Source organism: Lepisosteus platostomus, chromosome 8 (genome assembly GCF_059453375.1).
Source record: "Lepisosteus platostomus isolate fLepPlt1 chromosome 8, fLepPlt1.hap1, whole genome shotgun sequence".
NCBI lineage: Eukaryota > Metazoa > Chordata > Actinopteri > Semionotiformes > Lepisosteidae > Lepisosteus > Lepisosteus platostomus.
In genome coordinates, this window is record NC_142618.1 from 31,449,807 (window position 1) to 31,477,736 (window position 27,930).

At 42.8% G+C, this 27,930-nt stretch overlaps 1 protein-coding gene and 1 long non-coding RNA gene across 5 annotated transcripts; one reads left to right on the forward strand and one right to left on the reverse strand.

Annotated features, from left to right (window-relative positions):
- The first annotated feature begins 1,291 nt into the window (after window positions 1–1,291).
- Window positions 1,292–27,310, forward strand: LOC148657200 (uncharacterized). Of its 4 annotated transcripts, none has more exons than XM_088643134.1 (23): window positions 1,292–1,713; window positions 3,880–4,018; window positions 4,372–4,438; window positions 5,048–5,194; window positions 8,545–8,670; window positions 8,903–9,043; window positions 11,957–12,082; window positions 13,270–13,302; window positions 13,803–13,925; window positions 15,044–15,166; window positions 15,825–15,947; window positions 16,076–16,198; window positions 16,336–16,458; window positions 17,347–17,472; window positions 17,700–17,828; window positions 18,543–18,635; window positions 19,349–19,444; window positions 19,744–19,839; window positions 21,404–21,499; window positions 22,267–22,368; window positions 24,220–24,325; window positions 24,601–24,717; window positions 25,329–27,310. In XM_088643134.1, exons 2-23 carry the CDS (start codon window positions 3,890–3,892, stop codon window positions 25,405–25,407), a joined length of 2,424 nt encoding a protein of 807 aa, XP_088499260.1. In that variant the 5' UTR covers window positions 1,292–1,713; window positions 3,880–3,889; the 3' UTR covers window positions 25,408–27,310. The 4 variants fall into 4 exon arrangements, 3 of the variants coding, with proteins under 3 accessions (XP_088499260.1, XP_088499262.1, XP_088499261.1); XR_015940895.1 differs by lacking the exon at window positions 1,292–1,713 and having other exon boundaries at window positions 3,397–4,018; window positions 25,329–27,142; window positions 27,192–27,310; XM_088643135.1 differs by lacking the exons at window positions 1,292–1,713; window positions 13,270–13,302 and having other exon boundaries at window positions 3,399–4,018.
- Window positions 4,313–13,667, reverse strand: LOC148657201 (uncharacterized). The gene is made up of 3 exons (XR_015940896.1): window positions 13,576–13,667; window positions 12,433–12,538; window positions 4,313–4,450 (listed from the first exon to the last, which is right to left on the reverse strand). It is a non-coding gene; the product is annotated as an uncharacterized LOC148657201 (long non-coding RNA).
- Window positions 27,311–27,930: the final 620 nt, after the last annotated feature.

A 27,930-nucleotide genomic window follows, 5' to 3' on the forward strand; every position in this document is an offset into this window, starting at 1 on the left:
ATTTGGCTATTTAAACCTTTATGGTCCATCTCCAGAATAAAATGTTTACCTAAAAAATAATATCAAAGACCATTTACTAAACACTCCTCCTCTACAAAGTAACGTGTTAATTACAGTACATCTAAACAAGGCCCTTGACCTCCACAAGTAATTATAAAACAAATCCTCTCAGTATCAGAGGAACAAGTTTGAATGATAAAAACTTTTTTTTGAAAAAAAAAACACTGTCTCTGCACACGTGAATCTGAAAACAGTTTTACATTTTGTCCAGCAAATATGAACACATTACAAAAAACTAGTGTACGGAAACTGGTATAAACATAAGTATTGTGTTACTGTATGTATTCCATGATACAGCAGCCACTGTGTCTTTGTGTGAACTGTAGTTCTACCGTTAAACTATTTACTGCTCCAGATTCAGAGCATGTAGCAGCACATTACTGCCCGACTAGGTGGTCCAAGCACTTACCGTACTTAAGATACGTACTGTATCTCTGCCGGTGGCGCTGGCGATGTGGATTTACTTTTGATCTCTGACGTGCTGTCGTCGGGTGTTACAACGCAGTAGTTTCACTATACTTTATGCTCTGTTAAATTAAAATAGCGTAGTTATTAGTATTAGATTTACTGTTTTTTAGCATATATAATCTTTATAAGATTGTAGCAATGGTGTACCACAGTACTGTATTTTGTTATGTGGTTAAACTACCCACAGTACCTGACCTAATAATAGGTACACTAGTGTACCATAGTATTGTGATGGTATAGTCTTACAAAATGTTGAATGCTCTATAAAAACAACGATACAGAAATGTTATAGAAGTATATCTTCTGTACTTCAATTTGTAGCTAGGTTTACAAGTGTAAGATTACCAAAAATGCCGTTCCAACCCGTGTGTTCATCTTTTGGATTTATTTCATTTGACCAGCAAAGAATTTTGCGCTGCGTGTTTTAAAATCATTATGTAAGTTGCGATTTAAGATTTTCAGCAGATGGAATTCCGCAATGTCATTAAGGGGCTTCGAGTTGGTGCTCCCCCCGGACAAGGCTTTAACAAGTAGAACAAAAACGTAGAGGAATTTGAAGTTCCCACATCATTATGTCTTCAACATGCCAGGACAGCCTCAGCCGTTTGAACTGAGCGAGCTCCCACTGCCCTGTGTAATTTAGCCATCAACCGCAGACATTGTTTGATTTCAGTTCTGCCTCCTGCTTTTTCCCTGCTCCCCAGTCCCAACCCCCATTCCGTTTAAAAAATAATTCTCTGCCCGGACTGGTGCGCACAGAGGCCAAGATTCGGGGATACTATAGAGTAATGTGAACAACAGCAAACACACGCAGAAATACAGTCCACAGAAAACACACGGCTCAGACCAATAACTGGAGTAAAGCAGGGCGCTCTCCAGCTATTCAGCAGGGTTAATTTGGGTTTTAAAGCATGGGAAGTGCACAATGCCAAGCAGGATGTGGCTGTTAAATTACCCCCCGGGTGAGTGTTGGAAAGTAACTGTAAAAGGGGTTTTAAGAAGTTTAAGAACTTTCTAAGCAGCCAGCTACAGTACAGTACGTCTCTTCTCACGTGACGCGGTATAATTACTCCCCAATGTGCCGGGGGGATGGAGGGGCTTTTTGAGGCGCAGTCAGGCTGAGGCTAGACGAGCGCGGCTTGCACAACACGTACGAGGCAGAAGTCTCCCTTTACCCGTTCACAGGTAATTGCGATTTCAGCATTTAGAGCCCAGTGTTTGCTTTGTTTTAAAGTAATAGTATTTTAATAGGAATATTTAATAGACGTAAATCCAAATTAGATTCCCTGGTGCCGGATGCAGGTGCTTGCTGTTTGTTTGGTCCTTTGGGAGATTTCTATTTCACTGTTAAGTTGCTTTTCGTCATTACCTTAGTCTCGAAGTTTTCAAAAGAGTGAGTTTGCTGGGGTCACCGGTGGAGACTCGGGGTAACGCGCACAAAGAACGGCTGGAGGCTGGAAAGTCCCAGCCAGACAGAAGTTTTAATGTTTCTCTTCATCTACACTTTCTTCTTGTCTTTCTTCCCTTTTTCTTCAGTGCCTCTTAAACCAAAGTAACGCAGCATCAAAGAGGCGATTTTGCAGGTTCATATGTATGGTAGAGCTGTATCGTGTATATTATTGTGCGTGTGATTCGCAGAAGTATTACTAGTTGCACTGTCCGAACCTTTTTCCTTTCTGTCCTTCTTTACTTCTGTACGGACTCTTCCTGAGTTAATGACTCAGTCCGACTCAATGCAGTGCAGCTGGCTCTGTGAGGACATGTTAGGACGCAGAGCTCTGCAGCTCGTCGGGCGATGTGAAGAACACAGTCCTTACATGACAGTGATATACAAAGTCCTTGCACTGTGTTTATGATTTCAGTTGTATTCTTATGTCTCTGCATTAACAATGAAGTCATTAATTATACATTCCATACATTGATTAATATGTATGGAAAAGAAGCTTTCCGTAGTCAGTACCATTGCAAACCCTTTGCACTCTCAGTTTGGAGAAGGACATAGTAAATATAGTGTACATTATGAGACTAAAACATATATATCATTGGCATACCCTAGAAAAATATTAATGATTAATGTATGTTTCAGTGGAGTGACCCATTCTGCTCAAAGCAGTGTGAATTACCAGTTCATGGTGTGTCTAATAAAATACCAGTTCATGGTGTGTCTGATGATGACTGAGGACTAAGTAGGAGCAGATCAGACCTTTTCCTAAACGTGCTGTTCTGTGTAAAATTAGTCTGATATGAGTGACCTCACATATGACATGGCTGTTGGTGCATGTGTCTCCAGTGCATCGCTGAAGGAGGCAGTGGACAGTTCAGACAGCCCTAAAGGTTTACAGGACACCATCATGGAGTTCATTTAAACCTACTAACCCTCCACCCATATCTCATGTGAAGCTATTTCAGCTGCTGCCGCGAGAGTGGTCCTGTATCTCAGAGGCATAGCCAGGAATTGATTTTTGGGTGCGCCTGTGCAAAAGTGGGTGGTCCGGGCTCTAACTGACCGTCCTGCCAGCATAGGGGCACCCCTCCAACAATTTACAATCCCAATCCTCATGCGGTATAATCAAACAGTAGAATTAGTGGAAGCTTATATAAACTGTACATGCTGTCTCTCACACACACACAGGTTAAGCAACAATTACCCAGGCTGCCGAATGCTGCTGTGCCACGGCAGACACACACACACAAAACAATCAATCCCTACCTTTTTGGGAGGTTTTGCCCTTCTAGACCAGACGCAGGCAACGGGGTTTGGAATTGAATATGGCAATAATCTCATTACTGTCTAGAGAGTCAGCAAGTTCCCATTCAAATGTAGACAAGTTGTTCAGACGATCTAATGACTTTGAGGATCGCAAACGCGTCTTGATCCGATTGACCAAAAACCATGCATTGCCCCACTGCAATTTTCTTATTGGTCACAAAAGATACAGCGAGCCAATAGCAAATTAAAATCAAATCACGTAACATAAAAAAGCAAATCATTTAACGCAAACAAGAAATCACACAAAAAGAATCTTAAATTACTTTGAACTGATTGAACTGATTGGGTAGGCCTAGGATCAATCAGGGTGGGCCTGGATGACTACGCCCCTGCTATACCTCCAAAGACACTTTGTAAACATCTAGTGGAATTATTGCTGTGATTGCTGCTCTGTCTTATTTACTTTTTTTAGGAGGACTGTATTTTTGGTAAACAGCATAGGCTGCTATTTCTTTTGCTGTACAGGAATAGTGGTCTGGTGTGTTACTCTGTTGCTATGTTTAAGATATCTCTGACCATCTATACAAGATCATTTGTTCTTGTGCTTTTCCTGTCCACTTGTCCTTGTGTCTGTGTGCCAGTGGGCTGGAGATGACACTCTTCTGGGGAGCACCACTGGTGCTGCTGGTCCTGTTGTCCTGCACAGAGCCTCTGGAAAACCCCCCTGCCAGCTCCAATGAGGTCCTGAAGTCCAGTGAGCTGGAGCCCAGCAAGTCCCAGGTCAGTGTGTGAGCTAAATTAGAAAATGCATCCCACAGTTTCCAGCAGTTTTAGCACAGCCAAGTTTCTGGCACAAACTCTGGACAGTGAGTAAACAGAATAGTGATAATGATCAGCAGATAAAAGGAGGACAAAAATTTGTGCAATAAATCTAATTGTTATGTGTACTTTAGTACACTAACGCAAAACTGCAATATGTTACAAATATAGGAATGTACATTAAAAGTGAGGTAAATAAGACTTAAAAAGAAAACCCATGATAAAAGGGTACAATTGCTGGTGAAATAGAATTATCACAGAATGCTTCAATAATGCAACATTGCCCTCTGTAAGAGCAGCTGTTTCTTTGTCAGAACGTCAGCGATGTGATGAAGAATGCTATTGAAAAGCTGGGTGACTCCGAACAGGCTGCAACAGCAGGTCAGTGAGGATCTACAGAGGAGATACAGTATAAGGGTGTATAACACAGAAATATAAAGGATCTTGTGCAGTACACATCAACCACTGCCTAGTATTTGAGGTTGCTATGATCCTCAATGACTAGACAGACCATGAATGACTTTGATAAAATAACCATCATACTTTTTTCAAATTATTGTTGTTAGAAAATTAGTAATATTAATATTAGGGAACTATAAATAGCTTATAGTTGCTAGACAACAATGGACCAAATGTGTGATTGAGGAATTTCATTAATAGACATAAGAACATGAGAAGGATTAAAAAGAAGAAGTAGCCATTCAGCCCATCTTGTGTGGTTAGTAGTTAGTTGCTGATTCATCTGAGGATCTCATCTGGGTGTTTCTTGAAAGATGTCAGGGTATTGGCTTCAACAACTTGGCTGGTAGCTTGTTCCATATACCTACAACCCTTCGCGTGAAGAGTCATCACTTCTACCTATTCCTCCTGTGTTGGAATTTAATTTGCTTTTGGTCAAAAGGAATGAGTCCTGCTAACCCCCGAGCCTTGCATGACACTCTCCTCAGTTGCCCTTCCTTCTCTTTCTCCCTTTCCCCTTTCTGTCTACAGAGCCTCTCCCGGCCCGGAGCTGTCCTGGGAATCAGGTACTTCTGGAGGAGGGCAAGGGATGCAGTTGTCCTGGAGACTTAGTCAAGCAGGGAGAGAACTGCACATGCGATCCTGGTTTTACCCTGCAGGAGGAAGCACTGTGTCAGGGTGAGTCACATGCAAGTCACTCTAAATCAATCTGTATTAGGGATGGGCAATGCTGGTCCTGGAGGGCTGATGTGTCTGAGTAGAATTTAATTCCACTTCAAGTCTTAATGATTTAAATCACGTTATTAATGACTAACTTGGCTCAAAATTTGCATCTTTCCAGATGCTAATACTTTACGTTTGCAAATCCAGCCATATCACCCTGCAACTCATAACTGGCAACCCACTAAAGCTAAGCAGGTGTGAGCCTGGTCAGTACCTGGATGGGAGACCTCCTGGGGAAAACTAAGGTTGCTGCTAGAAGAGGTGTTAGTGGGGCCAGCAGGGGGCGCTCACCCTGTGGTCCATGTGGGTCCTAATGCCCCAGTATAATGACGGGGCCACTATACCGTAAACTTCCCATTGGCCCTTACCAATCATGGCCTCCTAATAATCCCCATCAATGAACTGGCTTCGTCACTCTGCTCTCCTCCCCACTGATAGCTGATGTGTGGTGAGCGTTCTGGTGCACTATGGCTGCCGTCGCATCATCCAGGTGGATGCTGCACATTGGTGGTGGTGGAGGGGAGCCCCCATTACCTGTAAAGCACTTTGAGTGGAGTGTCCAGAAAAGCGCTATATAAGTGTAAGCAATTATTATTATTATCTTTATTTTACACAGCACATTGGCTTGTGAGTATCATCAGAAACATTAATTCACCATCTTTCTTGACAAGCTCCATGGATCAATGACCCGCTTGCTACTGTACCAGAAAGTCAACATGGATTGAATGACCTCTTCATTCAGTAACAAAACTAGACAGAGAGCTTAAAATGTTTGCATATTTTGTTGTAGAGTATGCTGTGTATATAAGGATTGTCTTAACTAAAAGGATTGTGGGAGTATGGAATAAGCTACACAACTATGTTATTGAAGGCAATGCCCTAGCTTCTTTTAAGAAAATGCTGGGTGAGTTAACTCAGATTAATTAACTACCAAATAGACTAGATGGTCTGAAATCCTCTAAAATATACAATTTCGTATGTTCTTGTATAATTGTTTGGCTTATTTAGACAGAGGAATGTTACCAGTTCATGCGACAATACCAGTCCGAAGCATTGCTGAAATAATTACTGGGAACAGTTTAATTGAGAATGTGTACATAATTATTCAGAATGGTAAGTGGTAATTATAGGCTTTTACAGAACAATTTTACAGCTCTTAATTATCTAGTGTGCAGAGTGGAAGCAGGGGAATATAAAGAGAGTTTCTCACATTATGGCAGTGTGTTATATACAATTCTGTAAAAATGTGTCTGCTGCCTTTCAGAGTTTCAGAATCTCTGCATATTTTCTTTTTGTTTAATTTATTTCACAAACAAGTTATCCTGTTCAATCAATATATTTAAAGGGACACATAGGGCCAGTTGTGTGAATACTTTATGAAACAAAGAGATGTGAGAGACAGATCCCCAATTACAAGAAGCATTTGACTTCAGTTTCTGCAGCTTAAGGTGGTACAACCTGTTACTGAACCTAAGGGTGCATTTACTTTTCACACAGGGACACTGGATGGTGGTTGACTTTGTTTTTGAAATACATAAGACAAGCACCAAACGTCTGTGTTATATAGTCACTCAGGCTCCCTTTATATCTATCACTGAGAGTCACGTAAAGCTCTGATAACATTCAGTGGTGAAAATGACATGCAAAAAGTCATACAGTCATGCTTGAACGTTTGTGAACCCATTGCATAATTTGAGATTTTTTGTTTTTGTAACCACAAAAGGCATATTTAATCAGAATTTGTCACTTCCTAATTGAAATAAAGTAGAATTATTCACAAATTTGAGTGTTTTAAAAGAAAATGTCCATGCAATAAAATAATACACACAGTACACAGAAATTGTGCAGGTGCAAAAATAAGTGAACCCTTAGTTCTATGACTTACAGTACATCAAGGTAAAGCAGGATCAGGTGGGTCAATGACAGAGTGTTAACCAATTAACCGAGATAACCAATGAAATTGAAGATCTGAAATGTTGTGTTAGGAAGGAGCAAACATAAATAATTGCAAGAAAGCAGTTCAGTTACTCTTCCTATGGGTCTAGCATCATGCCTGGAACTAAGGAAACATCAGCAGAACTGAGGAACAAAGAAGTGGATGCTCATCAATCTGGACAAGGTTATAAAGCCATTTCAAAAAGATTTGGATTCCATAAATCAACTGCTAGGCAAATAGTATACAAGTGGAGGGCATTTAAAACAATGGCACCCCTGCCAAGAAGTGGACGTCCTTCTAAAACTTCACACAGGGCCACAAGGAGAATAATAAAGAGGTAAAAGGTAATCCTAAAATAACATCCAGAGATCTTCAAGCCTCCTTAGCTGCCTCTGGAGTAGTGATGCACATATCAACAATAAGAAGAACCCTGAACAGAAATGCCATCTATGGAAGGGTCACCAGGAGGAAGCCTCTTCTGTCAAAAAAGATCATAGCTGCCCATCTGAAGTTTGCCAGAGATCACCTGGACAAGCCTGAAGAGTTCTGGAAGTCTGTTCTCTGGACAGATGAGTCTAAAATTGAACTATTTGTGCACAACAAGAGGGCCCATGTTTGGCGAAGAGCCAACACAGCCTACCACCAACAAAACCTTATCCCTACTGTCAAGCATGGTGGTGGGAGTGTCCTTGTATGGGGCTGGTTTTCTGACTCTTGCCTAGGCAACGTGACATCATTGAGGGAATCATGAATTCTGAGAAATATCAAGGAATTCTTGAGAAGAATGTTAGGCCATCAGTTCAAAAACTGAAGCTGGGCACAAAGTGGATATTTCAACGAGACAACGATCCTAAACATTCACTTAAGTCCACTAAAGAATGGCTTAGGAAGAAGAGCTTCCATGTCCTGGAATGGCCAAGCCAAAGCCCTTACCTAAATCCTACTGAATTGCTGTGGCAGAACCTGAAGAGTGCTGTGCATGCAAGATATCCTTCAAACCTCACAGAGTTGGTGGAGTTTTGTAAAGAGGAGTGGGGAAACATCCCTGCAGCAAGATGTCAGAGACAGATAATTGGTTATAGGAGGTGCTAATTCCTTTTTTACTTTTGCACACAAGAATATCTTGTGATTTGTTAATTATCACAGTATAATAATCTATGAGTTGTTATTTAGGATATTAATTCTATATATTCATTAAGAGTCCAGGTTCATATAATATCCCTATAATATCTTAAATAATGACCACCTTTCAAACTTTCAAGCATGACTGTAAGTTCTGAAAGGAGGGGAATACTGTTTCACAGAACTGCAGTCCACCTGCTGTTCCAAGACACTCTTCATGTTGCTCTTTCTCTTGGTCACCTCCCAGATGTCAATGAGTGTGCAGTGGACAGGACAGACCCCTGTGGACGCCATGCTAACTGTACCAACACCCCAGGCTCCTTCCTGTGCCAGTGCCACAGGGGGTATCTATGGGGGCCAGAGGGCTGTGAAGGTGAGTAGAAAAGGGTGACAAGCAAAATGACCTAAAGAACAGAGGGGCATGTCTGCAGTGTTTTTATTAATTTATTCTTTGTTTAACCAGGAAAATCTGCCAAGATTAATTAAGGGAGACCTATAGATTGGCACTAGGGAAGTAAAGAGTAATTAACTGAGACACAGTTTTATTAATATGTGTGTGTTATCTTTTTGCACGTGTTGCCCCCTTGTGTGTTTGTTCCTCGCAGACGTGGACGAGTGTCAGCTAGCCCAGGTGACAGGGCTGCAGGCATGCTTTGAGGGGTCACAGTGCCAGAACTCTCCTGGCTCCTTCTCCTGCTCCTGCCCTAAAGGCTTTGTTCTGGCTCTGGATGGCAAGAGCTGTGTGGGTGAGTCTGACCTGGGTGAGGTGCTGCAGCTGCACACCAGTGTGAGTCTCATAACGGGACAGGGGCTTATAGTAACATACAAGAATGAAATGGACGGTGAATTTAAATAATAAGCCAATTATACAGGCCTCAAATGTCTTTCAATTCACACCATAACTTAAAATAAGTTACAGTATAAAGAAATCATTTGTGCACGTTCAATAGAATTACACTTTATTACCGTGATACCCTTCTTTAATCAAAACTGGTGTTCCAAGAAGCCCAGAGTAGCAGCTAAGGATCAGCAGACCTCTCCTACTGTAGCTAATGTCAGGGTTCTTGCCTCAACCATCAGAAGAGGACTGAATTGATATGGTTTTCGTGGGAGGGTTGCAAGGAAGAGATCATTCCTCCCTTAAAAGAACATTGCCACTCTTCTTAAGCTTGTGAAAGACCACCTAGATAATCCACAACTCTGCTGAAAGAATATTCTCTGGACAGACAAATCAAAAGTTTAACGTTTTGGCCGCAATGACTGAACTTCATTCCAACCATCAGGCATGGTGGTGGGAGTATCATGATTTGTGGCTGATTTGCTGCTGCAGCACCTGGACAGCCTAATCTCATTGCCATCATTGACATACAGTACAAGCAGATCTACAACAGAATGGCCAAAGAAGACTAATCTTTGCATTTTTTTCCCACTTTGCATGTGGCATTCTTTGCCATATCAGAATTCTGACCTAAATGTTATGGCATGGTCTGAATTGTCTTCATGTTCATGCAAGGAAATCCTTAAATATCACTGACTTAAAGCAGTTCTGTAAGGAAGAAGTGGGCCATAATTCCTAAAAGCTGATCTGAGAAACAGTTACAGGACATGTTTAAGTCATTATTGTTCCAGCAGGTACCACCAGACACTGAAACTGTGGATTCACCTACTGATTCATACAAAGATATTTACTGTTGGATCAATTTATTAATTAAATAATCCAAACATATCTTATGTCTTTATGGCAAGAACTTTCATGAATATGTAAATATGTTTTAGGTGTAAAGTTTATGAGTCTGGGGTGTTCACAAACATTTTTTCAGCACTGTGGAGTGATTTGTATTAGAAAACTTTTGTTGTTATATTGTCTGTTTTCCTTTGCTTTGAGAACTGCATTCAAAGTACACATCCATTTATCTCCCTACTTCCCCCACAAGTACAGCTCTGTGTCTCATCAGGCAGTGTTTTTGAATGACTCAGTTGCGAATGTGACAGATTGTTCTTTATATTCTCACCAAGAGATTGCTCTCCTTCTCCCACTTTTTCTATCAGTGTTAATGAGATGAATAGCTTACTGTAGCTTCATAGCTCCTAGAGCCTATCATTTACTGAATGCAATAAAATGACTGACTCCAGTCTTTATATAAAAGACCACCCATGGAAGAAGGACATATTATTACACTAATCATGGCTCTTATTAACTGAAAAAGTTGCTTTTAATGTTCAAACTAGTAAAGCCTCTGAATCTCATACAGTGAGATTCTGCAACATCTAGTTTGGCACTCACAGAGCCTATAAAGAGAATTTCCTCTGGTTATCATGGCTTCTCTGGCTTCGTGTTATATCCATGCATACATCCAGCCTGCATTCTGAAAATTGATCTAAGCTTTTCCAAATCTGATGCTAATGTTTTGACATATGGCATCTTCTATATTTGGCCCAGTCCCTTTCCTAGTTAAAAACATTCAAATCTGCTAATAATTTAAAATCTGTTGATAACTTTTGCCAGTTGTTAAATGAAACATCTGGCAACATTCTTTCAGAATGCAGGTGAACAGATTGTAGTAATGAAACTCCAACATTTCATATACATACGGTGAATTTTGATGCTACTGTACCCAGAGGAGAATTAAGGTTTTGCTAAGCTGAGATACAGCAAAAGTACAATGACTGCCATTCACCCATTAAAGGGAGATAGGTCGTAAAATAAACAACTAAACTGTCGAAAACAAATGTTTTTTGAAGGATCTGAGCATCTTAAGTAATGTTAAGGTTTTCACTCTATAACAAGAAGCCTTCTGTCCTCAGCTTTGTTCTTGTCTTCAGTAGTTTTCTGGGTGGGTAGCCCATCACCTAGAGAACTGCAGGGTCTTCTTGTCATTCCATTTTAGTTACATGATCATTGTCCATGTCAAACAGCCAGCAGCCATATCACTCTGCAACTCACAACTGGCAACCCACTGAAGCTAAGCAGGTGTGAGCCTGGTCAGTACCTGGATTGGAGACCTCCTGGGAAAAACAAAGGTTGCTACTGGAAGAGGTGTTAGTAGGGCCAGCAGGGGTGCTCACCCTGCGATCCACGTGGGTCCTAATGCCCCAGTATAGTGATGGGGAAACTACTGTATACTGTAAACAGGCGCCGTCCTTCAGATGAGATGTAAAACCGTGGTCCTGACTCTATGTGGTCATTAAAAATCCCAGGGCACTTCTCAAATAGAGTAGGGGTGTTACCCCGGCATCCTGGCCAAATTTCCTATTGTCGCTTACCAATCATGGCCTCCTAATAATCCCCATCTATGAATTGGCTTCATTACTCTGCTCTCCTCCCCACTGATAGCTGATGTGTGGTGAGCGTTCTGGTGCACTATGGTGGATGCTGCACATTGGTGGTGGTTGAGGGGAGTCCCCATTACCTGTAAAGTGCTTTCAGTGGAGTGTCCAGAAAAGCACTATATAAGTGTAAGCAATTATTAGTATTAAACAATGATAAAAAAATCATCAGCTCAGTTGCCCCTTGGGGTTTAAAAAGTGTATTGTATTGTATCAAACTACAGCCCTACTGTATCGCGTATCGTGATACACCACTTGTTTTCTTCAGCCCTCTCTCAGACTAAGTCTATAGGATCTATACGTACTGTGCTCATGCTGCCTGTCCTTGTCAGATGTGGATGAGTGCAGTTTTGAAGAGCAGTGCCGCAAGGAACTGGGCAACATGTGTGTTAACACCCCAGGGAGCTACACCTGCCAGTGCCAGCAGGGCTTCAGGGCTGAGAAGCCAGCCTGCGTGGGTGAGACTGTCGTTCTGTCTTTGGAGTGTACTATCTGCCTACATTACAGCGTATGTCTCACTCTCCAATTATGGTGTGTTTCTGTTCGTCTGTCCGTGGTCTGTTTGGTACTGGAGTGCCAGTCACTATTGTAATGCCTGTCTGTCCCTCTGTCTCTACTTTTCACTCTTATTCATTCGTCTCTCGGCTTCTCGTTGGCCCTGTTGCTCAAGTCTCCATTTTGTTCTTGTCTTCTCTGGCTCAGGGTGCATGTTTGTCTGTTCATCAAGGTCTCCATATCAATCTCCCTGTCTTTCTCGATGAATTTGTCTTTTGTCCTGTTCATCTCTCTGTATTTGAGCTGGACTTACCTTGTAATTGTCCTGTTCTTGTGGCTCTCTGTCATCTCTATTGGCCCGTGAAAACATAGGCCCAATACTTGATGGAAGACTTGTGTAGACCAGAGACTTCTTGCCTCTATCCATAAGAAAACCATCAGCATTAGAACATGAGAAAGGTTACAAACAAGAGGAGACCATTCAGCCACTCTAGTCCATTTGTAATTGGCTGATCCAGGATCATCATCCAGAACATTTCTTGAAAGAAGCCAGGATATTGGCTTCTACAACATGACTGGGTAGCTTGTCCCAGACTCAATCTTTTGGGATGCATCATCAAGTACTCGGCTCATAATGTGTAACTGGCATACAGTTGGCAGTTTTGATTTAATAAAAGTAGTTTTCAGCATGATCAATCTAGTGTGTCTGTAAATCTGGCTGTTAAAATGTCTATTAACCATCTTGTGCTTTCAGCCAGTTCTTACAGAGACTGCAGTGGCTTTGTGAGGTTTTGACATTTGTTTAAGCTTCATCCTTATGAGAATGTTGTCCTGCTGGCTATGTTCTGTGCTCGGAATTGTATGTTTGAGTTATCCCACTCAGTCCTACATGCATTGCTTGTAAAGGAAAAAGGCTACACAACAATTGCAGATAAACTTAAAGAAATACTGTCTGGCTTCTCTGCACCGTTTGTGCAAATGCATGCATCTCCTAAAACGTACATCGATGGAACTGCTGTGTCATGCCCCCAGCTCAACTTTCAACCCAGCTCTGCCCTGACATGCTTGTGTCTGTATTTTCTTCTTTGCATGTGTGCCCTTGCTCTGGCTTGCCCCCTTGCCACCTGCCCCTGCCTGTGCCACTTTATAGGCCCAGTGTGCGCAGACTACACTGTGTGTCAAGGTATAGTATCTCACTCCGTTCCCTCCGACCCTTGCCAGGACTGTATGAGACCACTGCTGCACATCACACTGCTCTGGAGCCTTGCATAGTAGTGCATGTAGCTATGTAGTGCAGCTATGTAGGTTCACATTATCCCAGTGATGTTATCATGTAGATTAATATATAATCTTGATGTCTGATCATTTTAAATAACTTTTTTTTATCCAGTTTTAATTATTAACCTGTATCAGTGCACACCATGAATACAGAAAATCACCATAGTTACACACTCACAATAACAATTCTAGTTTCTGTCTTTTATGGACGGGAAACCTTTCGCTCCCTCCTCTGGTGAGGCCTTCACACCAGCACTTCTTGCTGTAGTTCTAGAAAATATAGACAATTAAAAACCTAATGGGCTTTAAAAAAGAAAAATGAAAAGCTTAAGGTTATGGACCCATTTTATTTTCAGTCAGCGGACAGTAACAACTCCTCTGCCTCTCTCTCCCTGTCTTTTGTAGATGTGGACGAGTGCACAGAGACCCCCGATATCTGTGCTGGACAGGGGGTGTGTGAGAACACTCTGGGCAGCTACAGGTGTGTCTGCCAGCCTGGGTACAGAGGCAACGGCACACACTGCGAAGGTGAGCACGCAGACAGAGGGAGGGGCTGGAGCACTGATACACACACACACAAACCCAGGGAGCTAGGACAACAGGCACAACAGGAGCGACACTGAACAAGATTTGTCACAGGCAGGAGCAGAAGCCTTGAGAAGTTGCTACAGATGGCAAAAGACTCATCGAGACAGCCTCTGATATTCTCTCAGGGAGACTGGGAACTTACTATAGCATTCCATGGAAAAAAGCAGCAAAGTGCTTGTGTGTTTGTGTCAGAGGTGACACGTGAGGACAAACTAATAATAATAATTGCTTACACTTATATAGCGCTCTGGACACTCCACTCAAAGCGCTTTACAGGTAATGGGGACTCAACTCCACCACCACCAATGTGCAGCATCCACCTGGATGATGCACCAGCAGCCATAGTGTGCCAGAATCCTCACCACACATCAGCTACTAGTGGGGAAGAGAGCAGAGTAATGAAGCCAGTTCATAGATGGGGATTAGGAGGTCATGATTGGTAAGGGCCAATGGGAAATTTGGCCAGGACACCGGGGTAACACCCGTACTCTTTCCGATAAACACCCAGGGATTTTTAATGACCACAGAGAGTCAGGACCTCGGTTTTACATCTCATCCAAAGGATGGCACCTGTTTACAGTATCATACTGTCATCCCCGTCATCATACTGGGGCATTAGGACCCACATGGACCACAGGGTGAGTGCCCCCTGCTGGCCCCACTAACACCTCTTCCAGCAGCAACCTTAGTTTTTCCCAGGAGGTCTCCCATCCAGGTACTGACCAGGCTCACACCTGCTTAGCTTCAGTGGGTTGCCAGTTGTGAGTTGCAGAGTGATATTGCTGCTGTTAATTCAAGAGGTTTTCCAGCTGGTACCCTCAATGCTACTGAAATGATTGAAAATAAAGGGAAAAGCTGGAGGGCATGTCACCTTGTTATTGGTGTTATTTCCGAATGTTCTGAGCATTTCCTGATGTGCTCAGATAGGGAGAATAATTGAAAATCCCCATAAAGGGGCTTCTGCCTTCCCTCAACAGCTGCCAATAGTGGGTTTTGACCTTAACCCTTTTTTCTTCTCCTTTTTCTTTTCTCCCTCGCTTTTCTTCCCTCCTGCCCAGATGAGAACGAGTGTGCCTCAGGCAGGCATGGCTGTGACGTCAACGCTCGCTGTGGGAACATCATCGGCTCCTACTTCTGCCAGTGTTACCAGGGCTTTGCTGGCGATGGGCACTCCTGCTTCGGTAATGAAGCCTGCCCAGCTCAGGAACTAGCCTGGTGGGGGGTCTCAGATGCAAACAGCAATACTCATGTAAAATAGTGAACAGCAAGGCTGTGTTCCATCAAGACAAGGGAAGTCAGGAGAGAGGCTGAGAGCAAAGCTTTCCTTCTCCAGACAAGAGTGCCTCTGAGGAACCAGGTCCCTTTAGAAAAGATACATTCAAATATTGGAAACATATTTTAGATTGCAAACCAATTTTGTTTTATAAAAGGGCAATTGTGTCTCCAGTTTGAAGCACACTTCAAGAACTAAGAATGATTTTCTGGTACTGTATTTCTTAATGTCCCTCAGAGCACTCCTAATGAAAATGATAGAGCTTGGGCCTGCTGTATTCCAACATCACATTCCCCTCAGTGATGAAAGGGGGCAGTGTGGCACAACGACTGTTCCAAGATGTGTTCCCAGGGACACTGTGAGAGACTCTGGGGAATGTGAACATACTCACTCAATAGCAGTTCAAAATGAGAACAGAGGTGCCTAATTCAAATTGATGATGTAAAACAATGAAGAAGCTGAGACATAAGTAGAGATATTGAATTATTTGTAAGAAAAGAATAAGACATATGAGAATCTGAGAATTATTTTGGTCAGTGATGATGAAGCTGTGGTTGGGGTTGCAGATGTGGACGAGTGTGCCCTGAACAATGGAGAGTGCCAGCACAACTGCAGCAATGAGCCTGGTGCCTACCAGTGCCACTGCCAGCAGGGCTACCAGCTCTCCCAGGATGGCCACAACTGCACAGGTACATAGCCAAGTAGGGGCTCATCGCAGGCAGTCTCAGCCTGGAGGATTTGCATCTGTAACAATTCTCCTTACTTTTCCCTTTCACTTGTTTCCTGCCTGCCTCTCTGTGCACCTCTCTCCCTGTAGACGTGAATGAGTGTGTGTTGGTGAACGGAACATGCGATCAGATCTGCACCAACACGGAGGGCTCCTTCCTCTGCTCCTGCCGCCCAGGGTACCAGCTGCATGTGGACAACCGCCGCTGTGTGGGTGAGTCTGGTGGCTGAGAGGCTGTGTGAGGTGCAGGCAGATGTACAGTATGTGCACATGCATGTCTATGAATCCGCTTGTGCACTGTGTATCTCAGTGTGTTTGTTGCTGTGCACATACATGTATGTTGTCCCCAGATGTGGACGAGTGCAAACTGCAGAACGGAGGCTGTTCCCACAACTGCTTCAACACCCTTGGGGGACACCAGTGCGAGTGTCCAAAACCCCTGCTCCTCGACATGGACAACAGGACCTGCGTTAGTGAGTACTAGATCCGTCGCTAGATCCCTGTTGGGGTTGGGGTGTCCCTCTGCTTTTCATTCTTGTGAATCCCTCTCTCTGTATCTGTGGCGATTGTTTTGTGTAGTTTGTGGAAACATGAAGCTTCTTCAAATTAAACTTCCAACTGTGACCGTAGCACTTAGCGCAGTGGTTCTCATTCCTGGTCCTGGAGGTCCCCTGTATGTGTTTGTTTTTGTTCTGACTGGGCCTTTACTCACCAGTGTAAATTACAGTCAGTAATTGATCTACTTGCTTGTTTTTTGGTACTCAGGCCTTCGTTTTTAAAAAATTCCCAGTACAGTGGTTCTGAAGCCTGCTCCTGGGCTGTTTTTTAACACTTTTTATAAATTTGCTATCAGCTCTTCGAAAGCTGAATTAAATTTATGATTGGTGTGAGTGCTATTTAACACTTTTCAGGACTGCCGTCTTTGAAGTGTGTCAGCTGAATTAGAAGAATTTTACATAAGCAGAATGAAAAACATTGTGGGAAGCAGTGGAATTCCCACCTGTGTCTATTCCTCATCTATTAAGAGAAGTTAAGCCAGGAATAAAGGCGCAAGTTGAGGAGAGACTATGTGCTATGCTGTATGATGACATTGTTGAATAAAAAACAATAACTTTTGAAACCAGGGACTGAGTGCAAAAAAGTCTAAACCAGTAAGCTTATGATTTAGAGGCACCAGTAAGCACTGGTGATTCAGGGTCCAGTTGGAAAAAGAAAAAAAGCAGACACAGGGGGCCTTTAGCAAAAGGATTGAGAACCACTGACATAGTGCATAAGAAACTGCTTAGCTGTGATTGGGCGGGTGGAATTTACTCAGTGAAAAACCTTCTTTGTGTTCTTAACCCACGTTCCCTGTCCTCCAGATGTCAGCTCATGTGCCCTGAGGAACGGCGGTTGTGCCCACGCCTGCATTGAGCTCAGCGAGGGCCAGCCACTCTGTAGCTGCAGGGCAGGATGGGAGCTGGGCGCTGATCGCCGAAGCTGCCAGGGTGAGAGAGGAGTCAATGCCACGACTAGAGAAAGGGAAGTGAAATTGGGGGAGGAGAAGGTATATGAAGAAGGGGATGAATGAAAGGGAGGAAAGAGAGAGGAAGAAAGGTGGAGGAGATGAAAAAGAGGATACGATACACAATGGACAATTCCTTGTCCAGAGGGGGAACATACACTGGCTCTTGCTAGGCTTTGTCAAGCCAGCATGTGCTCTCGCCCTGTACAGATGTGGATGAGTGTGCTGACTTCACTAACGGAGGCTGTGAGCAGCTGTGCCTGAACCACCCTGGGGGATTCAACTGCAGCTGCAGAAAGGGATACGAACCTCGTACTGATGACCCAGCCAAGTGCCAGCGTGAGTCAGGCTGTTCTGTGTGTGATTTGCTCTGTGTCGGTTTCTCTCAGAATCAAAATCAAAACTCATCACATTGGGACAGCAAGATTATATTAGCTTGGGTACAGCCTTTTTTTTTTAGAAGCAGTGACAGCACATAGGATACGAACAATGCAGAGAAGCTTAATCAGTCACTGATTTTTGACTTGTCTCAATGAGAGCCATTCTAGAAATGGGAAGAGGAGGTTAATCAAAGTTGCTGATCATAATGACTTTACCCCTAAGCATGCAGTGAGGCTGAGAAGCTTGAGAAAATGACCCCAGCAATGAGGCTGGCTGAGGAACAGGTGAGTGGTAGTGGTGGGGGGGAATGGCATCATTAACGTTACAAGTTACTTGTGTAATGAGTTACTTTTTGAACTAATAAGAAGTAGGGGGAAATTACTTTAAATAAGTAATGTATTACTTTACATACTGTAGTAACTATACTCACTTTACATAGCTTACTGCAATTGCTGAATTTTTAAAAATACTTCTCACTAACCTCATGTTAAGTTTAAAGAGTAAGCCCTTACACAAAGTATCTTGGAACTTTGTTTTAAAAGTATCTGATTCTCAGTAAGGCTTGTCTCCCCCCACGTACGTTTCTCAAAATGTCTTCCTCTTCTCCATCTTCTCTGCTTCTCAGTCTTGCTCACAGCTAAAACAGCCCGATCTCTCTGTCTCTCCCCACAGCGGTGTGTGACCCCCCGTGCCAGAACTCAGGTGTGTGTGCTGCTCCCAACAGCTGTGACTGTCCTGCGGGCTACCCTGGTCCTGGCTGTTCAGGTACTTTGCTGTGCTTGTTATTGAGTGTCTTTTTGTGTGAACAGTGTAAAATGTTTTTGATTAATGAGTCAGTTTCGGTGTCTTGGTTTTACTAGATGAGTTACCAGGGTGGCACAGTTGTGCGGTGGTGAGCATTACTGCTTCAAAGTGCTGGGGCCCTGGGTTCAATTTCTGGGGTGCTATCTGTGTGGAGTTTGCATGTTCTCCCTTTGTTTGAGTGGGTTTCCTCTGGGTGCTCCTGTTTCCTTCCATGGTTCAAAAACATACTAGTAGTAGCAGTTTTAAATATTGATTCCCAAGATAATGGGTGTGGAAAAAAACAGCATGCAAGAGCTTGTCGGGAATTTGAACCCCAAACCTCTTGCACCCACAGGGAGAATCATACCCATAGACCAGCGAATCCCCTGTGAATCGCTCCTTGCCGCAATAGTTTCCGACTCCCCTGTATGGCCCTGGTCTGAGTGTGTTTGTGTCTGTGTTCGCCCTGTGAAGGACTGGAGTCCTGTTCAGGGTGTATCCTGCCTGGCGCCCGTAGCTTGCCAGGTTAGGTCTGCCACCCCAGCAACTCTGTAATGCGTAAAATCTGTTTTTTGTGTTTTTAATGTGTGTCGTATGAGTGTTGTCTGTATGTGTTTGTGTGTGTTACATATATACATTATATACATTCATTAGTCATCAGTTGTGTGTCTTATTATCATTTGTGTGTGTTTCAGCCATGTGCTCTCCTCCCTGCGCTCACGGAGGCTCATGTATGCGCTGGAACACCTGTCTGTGTCCCCCAGGGTGGACTGGTCCAGGCTGCCACACTGGTAATCCTTACTGCTCAGTTTCACTGGCTCTCACTTTCTCTCTGTCTCACCTCTCTTCTCCCACTTTTGCCTTACTCTCCCACTTTTTTCCTTTCCATCGCTTCTGGCCTTGTTGCCCTGTGATATCCATTGTCCTCCTGTCTCTCTGTCCCTCGGCTACCAGCATCGCCTCCTCTGTCAGCTCTACGTCACACTCTTCACTCTGCTGTAATCTCTCTCATTCGATGATTTTCTCTTCCAGCCTCTCAGGTTGCCTTCCCTGTCTGTCTCCCTTACTGCTGCCCTTCCTCTCCCTTCAGCGGTGTGTGAGCTGCCCTGCGCCAACGGAGGGCGTTGTATTGCCCCAGACACATGCCAGTGCCCCTCTGACTACACCGGCTCGCAGTGCCTGACTCGTGAGTACCTCCTGCAGTGGGAAAGCATCACTGATGTCCACATGCAAGGTCAAAGTATTTCTGTATCAGTCTTTGGACAGAACTGCGTTATTCCCAGAGAATAATAAATACAGGACCCTGAACAGTTCAAATGCACAGGCTTGACTCAGAAATTCAACAGTGCTTGATGAAAAGCCTAGTAAGTGCACATCTTCATCTTTATCAGGTACCCGGTCTTGTGCCAGCAGCACAATGCAGGGCGTAGGGTCTTCTGGTTTTTCGGCTGACCAGAGGAATCAATCAAAGAATTAGCCTAATTATTTTTGTTAACTAGGGAAATCGTTTTTCCTGAAGTTGTTTACAGTTGACTACTGAAAAAATGCACTTCAGTACCATAGCCTATAAAACATTGAAACTTGATTAAATGGTGTTTAACAATTGTTAGTTAATTGTTAGTAGCAGGGTTTAGTTGAATGATTGCACCAGCTTCTGAGAGGCTCAGAAGAAAGACACTGCGCGCCCAGGAGGAACTGAATTTGACACCTCTGGCCAAATCCTTCCCCTGTGTACAACAGAGTTACCTAATCCAAGTCCTTGTAGGCTGGAGTACCTATAGCTTTCCAGGTTATCTGACCTTATAACAACCGTACTCAGCTCTTTATTGGCATAATTGGAAAAGTTTCCAAGAACTTTCTGAGCTCTTTGGGTGCTGGTATTTTACAGTGTCCTAAAACACCTGGAGACATACTTGCTCTCCAGGATGTGCTTTTGAAAGATGATAGCATACCCCAGGTACAGATGTTCAGAGGCATCTGGACAGTTGCACAGGACTGAGCAGTGCCCCAATGAATGATGTCAGAAAAATAATAAAGCAAGCAAACATTCTTGCGGTAAACACAAGTAGAATGGCTTTGATTGAAAACGTTATCCAAAAGGTATCCAAGACACAATTTCTGCAGAATTGTTTTCCATGGAAATAATTCAGTAGCAAACAGGAAATTATTTTAATGTTAAACCAGCAAGGGATTTTAGAAATGATTCCGTCCGATTCAAAGGGGGGTGACACTTCGCAGCTGTGTGTTGAACTTGGTTAAGATGGGTGTTCAAAGTTCTCCTGACTTACTGCTGAAGTTGCACTGATATTGTCCGTCATAGATAGTCTGACAAACAGCAAGATAAATGAGCTGTTAGCTTTTTCAGTTCATAGGCTTTTGAAGATGTATCGCTTGTTTACAAAAATGCTGAACATGTATATTAATAAAGTGTTTTCTTGTCTAGGTCCTTTGTCTTGTACTTGCATATTCTCTGTTTCTGTAGATTTTATTGTATATTTAAAGTGCATTCATTATGTTTCCTGTGCATGAGTGTGAAAGTCTTTCTGGATTGTGTCCAAGGCTGTACTTGGCGAGGCACCAGTGAGTGTGTTTAGGATGGGTTCGCTCTGTTGGCGTCACATTGAGAGATGCACTGGGAACTGTGCAGCCCAGATAGCAAGAGATTAGAGTGAGTGGGAGAGGGACACAGAGATACTCGTTCAGGTGGATCAGTGTAGTGATCATAGTTAATCTCTCTCTCCTCTCTCCAGCCACCTGCACCCCGTCCTGTCTGAATGGAGGAAGGTGTGTCGATGTCAACAAATGCACCTGTGTCCGGGGCTGGCAGGGTGCCCGCTGTCAGATAGGTACCACTGTGACTAGTGTGGCCCCCCCTGCCATTGCTAGGATCTAATTTGATGCGCACTCAGCACCGCTCCAAAGGCAGAGGGGGTTGACATCAGTCCTGTAACTGGCTCGTCACACTGAGTCCTGTGATACTAACACAGTGCTGACTAAGGGGGTAGAGTGGGTTGATGGGAGACAATGAAAGCATCCCACTAGTAAAGCAGGAGTAAATTTTCCTTTCTACTCATTGCAACTTAAAATTGTTTAATCAAATAATGAGTGAATCATTACTTAAAGTAAATCATATGATTGACAGGACACCTGTCTTTTGAAGGTTTTGAAGGTTTTTAAGGTAACCTGAAATGAAGTACAGCCATTGTATAACAACATATTTAAAATTTATACATTTAAACAACACATAAGTCTTTATCATATCTTAAATGTCTTTAGATGTTTTTAAATTTTCCTAATGGCAGTCAAACAATCTCAAACAAGGAACAAGTAATAGATTTATTCCATGCTGAAAAAAAAAGAAAGAAAACACAACGTTTTGGCCGTGGGGCCTTCTTCAGGTGTGAGCAAGTAAATTGTTTAAAAATAAATAAAGTCCTCACACCTGAAGAAGGCCCCACGGCCGAAACGTTGCGTTTTCTTTCTTCTTTTTTTCAGCATGGAATAAACCTATTACTTGTTCCTTTGCAGCCTACGCATACTGATGCAGCTACCCACCTGAAACACTTGTGAAAGTCTGTCAAGGTTTGACTGTGTGTCTGTCTCCTTCTCAAAGAGCCCGTGCTGTGCCAGGTGGCCTGTAAGAACAATGGGGTGTGTGTGGGTCTTAACCGCTGTCGCTGTGCCAGTGGCTTCACGGGTGCCCTGTGTGAGACAGGTAAGTGGGTGACAGGCAAATCGCACAATAAGCCTGCTATCAGTTCACAGATTCCTTGGTGCGTCTAATGAAAAAAAAAACTGCAACCACTGACTCTGCAGGTACTCAGAATGAATAAGGAATTAATCTGAAGAAAGAATATTTTGTAGAATTCCTGTTGGTACACGTTTTAGCTACTGCCTGCATCACTCAACTGTCTCAGTTTAGTTAACTAAAGGTTTCTTACTTTTGAACCCTTCCTGTTACACAGATATTTTTCTTCTCAGGACACCTGTTGCTTTTTGACTGGTTGATTGCTGCATGCTCATCTCTCTGTCGGAGCCTTGCTCATCTGTCTGTGATAGTGCTGGAACAAAATAGGGGCTGTTCTGCCCCATCAGTCGTGTTCAGTACAGTTAATGTTTGTTCTTTTTAGCAAAAAAACAAACAGGACACCCCTGTTACACCCACTTCTCCAGCCAGTAATTGTCAGGACTGTACATTTCTTGCCAAAGCAATGGGGCTAAATAATATTGCTCTGCAGTCACTATAGTTTAGTCACATATTCTAGTTGAAGTTTACAGATATTTAGTGAACCATTCTGTAAAAGTAGCAAAGGGCTCTTGGTTACTGTCAAACTGTACTTTTAAACTCATACCCCCAGACACTATTTAGAACCTTATTCTTTTATGCAGAGTGATTGTAAGACACTCAAACGTTTATGATTATCTGGTGCTTTAAAAAAAAATCATTATGATTTAATCAAAATAAAACTGTGTCTAGCTGTTCTAGCTGTAACACAATCACACAATGAACTGAAAAGAACATAGTTAATAGTTCTCCTGTTGCCCTAATGGGACAAGAGGCTGATGAGCCTCCCCTCTAAGCTCTAAGCTCAACAGATGTTCAGTCTCTCTGTCTGGCCAGTGGTACTCTGTCCTGAGAGCCTTAGCCAGCAAAGAAAGGGGTCATAGGCCCCAGTTTTGAAAATTGCTGAAATCATCCATGCTGGTAACTTAATAAATCACACAAAGCTATCTGCTTGGCTCTCAGATGACCTCTTACATGATGTAAAAGTGTCAGCTGCTGGGGCACATTCTATGATTAACCAGGGCTCCTGAAAAAGTCAATTTAAATTGTTAAAGACTTTTACAGGTGTCAAGACAGAGAAACGTCCTTATTACGAATAACTCATTCATCTGCAGGGTAGCTTTAATTTGGGTGTTCAGTCCATTAAAGAGTTTATTGCACTGGGAGAGATGACAAGTGTTCTCAAAGAGTTTCATGAAGTCTTTATGTTCATCTTTGACAATATGCAGCACTCTAATAAATGTTGTCTATCTCTAATACATGCTTTCAGGTGAAAGCCTGATCATCACTCTTAATAGATTCATGGGATATAGTGTATTTCAGCTTACAAGCTTCATGCTCACAGTAATGGGAAAATAAAAAATGAATTCACTGTAGTGTCTGCAGTGTTTTACACACTAAAACATGGAATAGAACCTCTAGATTTGCATATTCTGCTTTTTGTTGAGTTTTGTACAGTAGATCATCCTCCATCAAAAAGCTTGCTTATTTCTTGAAAAGGTCATACCATAGACATTTATTTCAGAATCCTAGAGTGCAAGGCTGGGACTACCCACATGGACCCAGTCCTTTGCAGACTTTAACACTTTTTGATACCCGTGGTTAGAATCAAAGAGAATGAGTGTTCTGTACAGAATGTGATCTCATTGATAAATCAATTTGTAGTTTGAGAGCGCTGCTTTGCAAGTTATTTCTGCACTAATTAACCTGGGACACAGCAGGTGTTTGTGGACATGTTGAACCTTTGCAGGCAGTACATTGACCCACTACTGTTATTTGCAGCTGTGACAACACCCTGTGTGCCACCCTGCCAGCATGGCGCCACCTGTGCCCCCTTCAACAAGTGCAGCTGTCCGGAGGGCACAACAGGCATGCGCTGTGAGAAGCTGTGAGTACCTCAACCAAACAGAGCCTTTCACTAACATTAGGAGACACGCGTCACAGCACTCAGATGTCTTTACCAGTAGTGTTGTGGGTGTTTGGAACAAACACAACCTGTGCTGTGTATCATATATAGTGATTTATTTCTTGTACCATAGAGCTACTGTTGACATGATATGCAAGAAGGCCTGAGTAGTCTTCCGTTAGTAATTCTAGGGAACTGCATAGGTTGAATTCTGGTATCCCTTATCGTCCATCTCGCTGTTATTTCCGCCTGTCCAGGATTTGTCCAATTGTGACCACAGTGGTGAGCACAGCACGGGCAGTGCGTAGGGGGGTGAGGGAGAGCTATGTGGATCGCTGTGGACCCCTGGGAGTCCAGCTGTGCACCAAGTACAGGTACACAAACATTGTCCTGGCAGATTTAAGACCATGGTTATCTGTCATGCTTAGATCTGTTCATGTTGTTCTTTTCTTATCTGGATTTTTTTTTAACCTTGGTATTGTCATAATAGAAAGCTTTTCATGATCATGTTAAGCCCATGTTAATCAGTTAAATGTCATGAATCTTTAAATTGAGTAGCACGGTTTCGTTTGTGAAAATTCAGAATTGGTTGAGTGTTTACCATTGTCTTAGGTGACTTTGGTTCACAATTTGATTAACTGAGTTTAATCTTGACTTGCCCTTAAAACAGTGTAGGCAGCTGCCTGTGTGGAGACATTGTAGTGTTGTCAGTCTTCACAAGGTCTGCTGTGTGCTGACGTCACAGTATGTTGGTTTTAAGTAAGTAAGCAATTTTGTAATTGTTCCACAACTAAACATTGTGTATATTGTTGAAGGGGGTTGTGGGTAACAGTTTTCAAACCTTGACAGATGGTCTGTTACGGTCCTTTGAATGATAATTTTTGTAGACTTCAAATCACAGGAAGCACTTCTAGACACTTTTTTTACTAGATACTGTTTTACCAGTAAAAGCTAATTGCGATAATGAGCTACTGTTTCATTCCAGAATCAACCAGGCACGTGTGTACCTCCAAGCCTACAGGGTGGGTTATAAGATCCAGTGTCCAGAAAAGAAAAACAGCTGAGGAGTTTGCAGTCAACTTCCACATTCTCTTGGACTCCTCACTAGCACATCATTCGGGATTCTCCTCATCCTCCCCTCCCCTCAGTGTCTCCCAGCGTCTCCCTTCTCTCCAGGGGAGATTTCCCATCACCTCCTTCTTCACACCCTCCTTCCCCTCTTAGTTCCTCTCACACTCTCACCTGAAAGCTTCTAGGGGATCTGCCATCCCCTAGAGCTGAGGGACTGTTACATGACTCTCTCTACTCCTTGGACAGTATTTGACCTCAAGGGCCAGCCCAGAAATGTGTCATTAAGGAAAGCCAGAAGCCAAGACACAGACCAAGACACACATTCAGGACTTTAAATACAATCATTTGGCTGCTGGAACCTGTCTGATCTGAGCTAACACACTGTTCTGGAAAGGTCCCAGAGCACTGGATTCACCATCTCAGCTTGGCAAACCACTCTTAGCACCTTATGTTCAAAGACGCTCTCCAGTTCGTTTGAGGTTCCACTAAGCTTTGTATTTCTCTTCTCATGGAAGATCTAAATAGAGCTCTGCTGGAGTGGCCCCTGTTCTGTTAGCACAAGATTTTGAAGAAGCCTCAGTCCCTTTTCAGTCCAGCCACATCTGAATCCTTCAGTTTGTCATATGTAATTTGTGTCTGCTAAGGAACAAGTCTAATAAGGCCACCCCTGTTCACAACTTAACCGTGGTTTTAAACCTTCCAAAGGCTCGATATTCACATTGGTGTGATCATTCCTGCAGCACTAGGTTGCACTTGATTCCCCCCTGTCCCCACCTCCATAAAGCATAACCAGTCAAGTCCTGCTGGCCAAAACAGAACACTGAGTAATACTGAGCAACTTAAATTAGCTGTTCTCCTGCCACTTGAAGTGCTGGCAGTGAGGGTGGAAAAAACATGGAAATATGCAGACTGATTTCTGTCCCTTTTTTCCGAGTCAATTTGTTGTGTAACGCCAACGATTGTTGTGATGTACTATAGACAGTAATAGTTGCCGGGAATGTATTATTCTCTTGTATCCATGTTCAACTGTATCAATGTATACAATGATGTAAAGCAAAAGAGGTCTCATGTGTGTATAATAGCTGTATGAGGGGGTCTCGTTTGGCTAGGCTTCTCTACAGTACATCCCCTATTTCAAACACACATGATGCTCAAGTGCTAACACAAGTAAGGTTGTCATCTTATTACACCGGTAACTATGTTTGAACTAATACATGCAAATGCATTTGTCAGCAGATGCACAAATGGTAGCAGCACAATTCGAGCCCAGCCAGGAGCTCTTGGTTGAGATCTCTTACACCCACTAAGTTGGCACATAATTTTACAAACCAAAAAGATTTTCACTGAACATGCTTATTGATGTTTCCATATCTACAGTCTTAAGTCTTACATTATCTTAAAATAATGGCTATAAATTCATATTGGATTCACATGGAATTCAACAGGATCAAGCCCTGAGTACCTCAGGATTCACTCTATGGTTTCTAAAGATATTCAGATATCAAATAAGTTATCATAATGTTGGACAATGTGTTTATACTCATAATGAGTTAAATTCCCATGCTTTCAAAGAGTAACAACCTTACTATAGTTGGTTATCTGCTTTAACACAGTCACAGGGCTTGTGTAGACCAAAGAAGACTTTGGAATATCCCATGATTGAAGAAACTGGTTAAAATATTTTCATAGGTTGAAATAAAGATCTTAGGTTGTGGAATAACCTGCCAAGTAAGACTATGGAGGGTGATTGGTGGTGACTTGTTTAAAAGTAATGAAGTTCCTGGGCTACCAAGCCAGCTGAACAACTATGTGCTCTTCACCTTGGCAGTATTAAATCCTGTTTTCTTTTGTTCGATTTAATTACTGAAAGAAATAATAAATATTTTGGTGATTTTTGTTGGTGACAGTCTTTTCCTGGCATTCCCACCAATATCCTCTGTTTCTTCTCCTGCCACGTCCAGCTAGATAGAGCCCTTTCTTCACATTACAGGTGTGATGTTTTAAAAATTGAAGTCATGTTGTGTTCTTTGACCACCAGTAGTCTGTGCCTGCTGCAGCTCCGGATGCATCCTCAACCATTGTAGTGCCTTTGACAGAGTCAGCCACCCACTCCATCTGACAGTAGGATAAGGGTGATTGGGTGTCATTGACCACTCTCCTCTGTAAAACAATACATCTTTGAGATTATGTTTATTTTGCTTGGTCTGCTGCTAAAACGTAATAGCAAACTTGTCAAACGTGGAAAACAGGAGAAGAACTTTGTACTGGGCCTCCTTTTAAAGAGGCGGGAGGACAGAATGGACAGCAAAGATACTGTGCTACAAGACTTTAATCAGCAAAAAAAAGCCCAAAAATCTTTTAGGTTTTTAGGTTTAACCTACCAAAACCTTACTCTATACCAGTCCAACTTATTGCAGTTTCCCTTTATAAACCTAGCAGTCTAAATTATTCCCATGTTAATTTTGTGGCTCTCAGCCTCCACCAGTTAACTAATTAAGTCAACTAATTAAATCAAT

Coding starts and splice junctions, on each gene's coding strand:
- LOC148657200 (XM_088643134.1), top strand. CDS start 3,890: ATGACACTCTTCTGGGGAGCACCACTGGTGCTGCTGGTCCTGTTGTCC. Junction 13,303..13,802: donor AGACTACACTGTGTGTCAAG/GTATAGTATCTC, acceptor TGTCTTTTGTAG/ATGTGGACGAGTGCACAGAG. Junction 22,369..24,219: donor GGGTGCCCTGTGTGAGACAG/GTAAGTGGGTGA, acceptor TGTTATTTGCAG/CTGTGACAACACCCTGTGTG.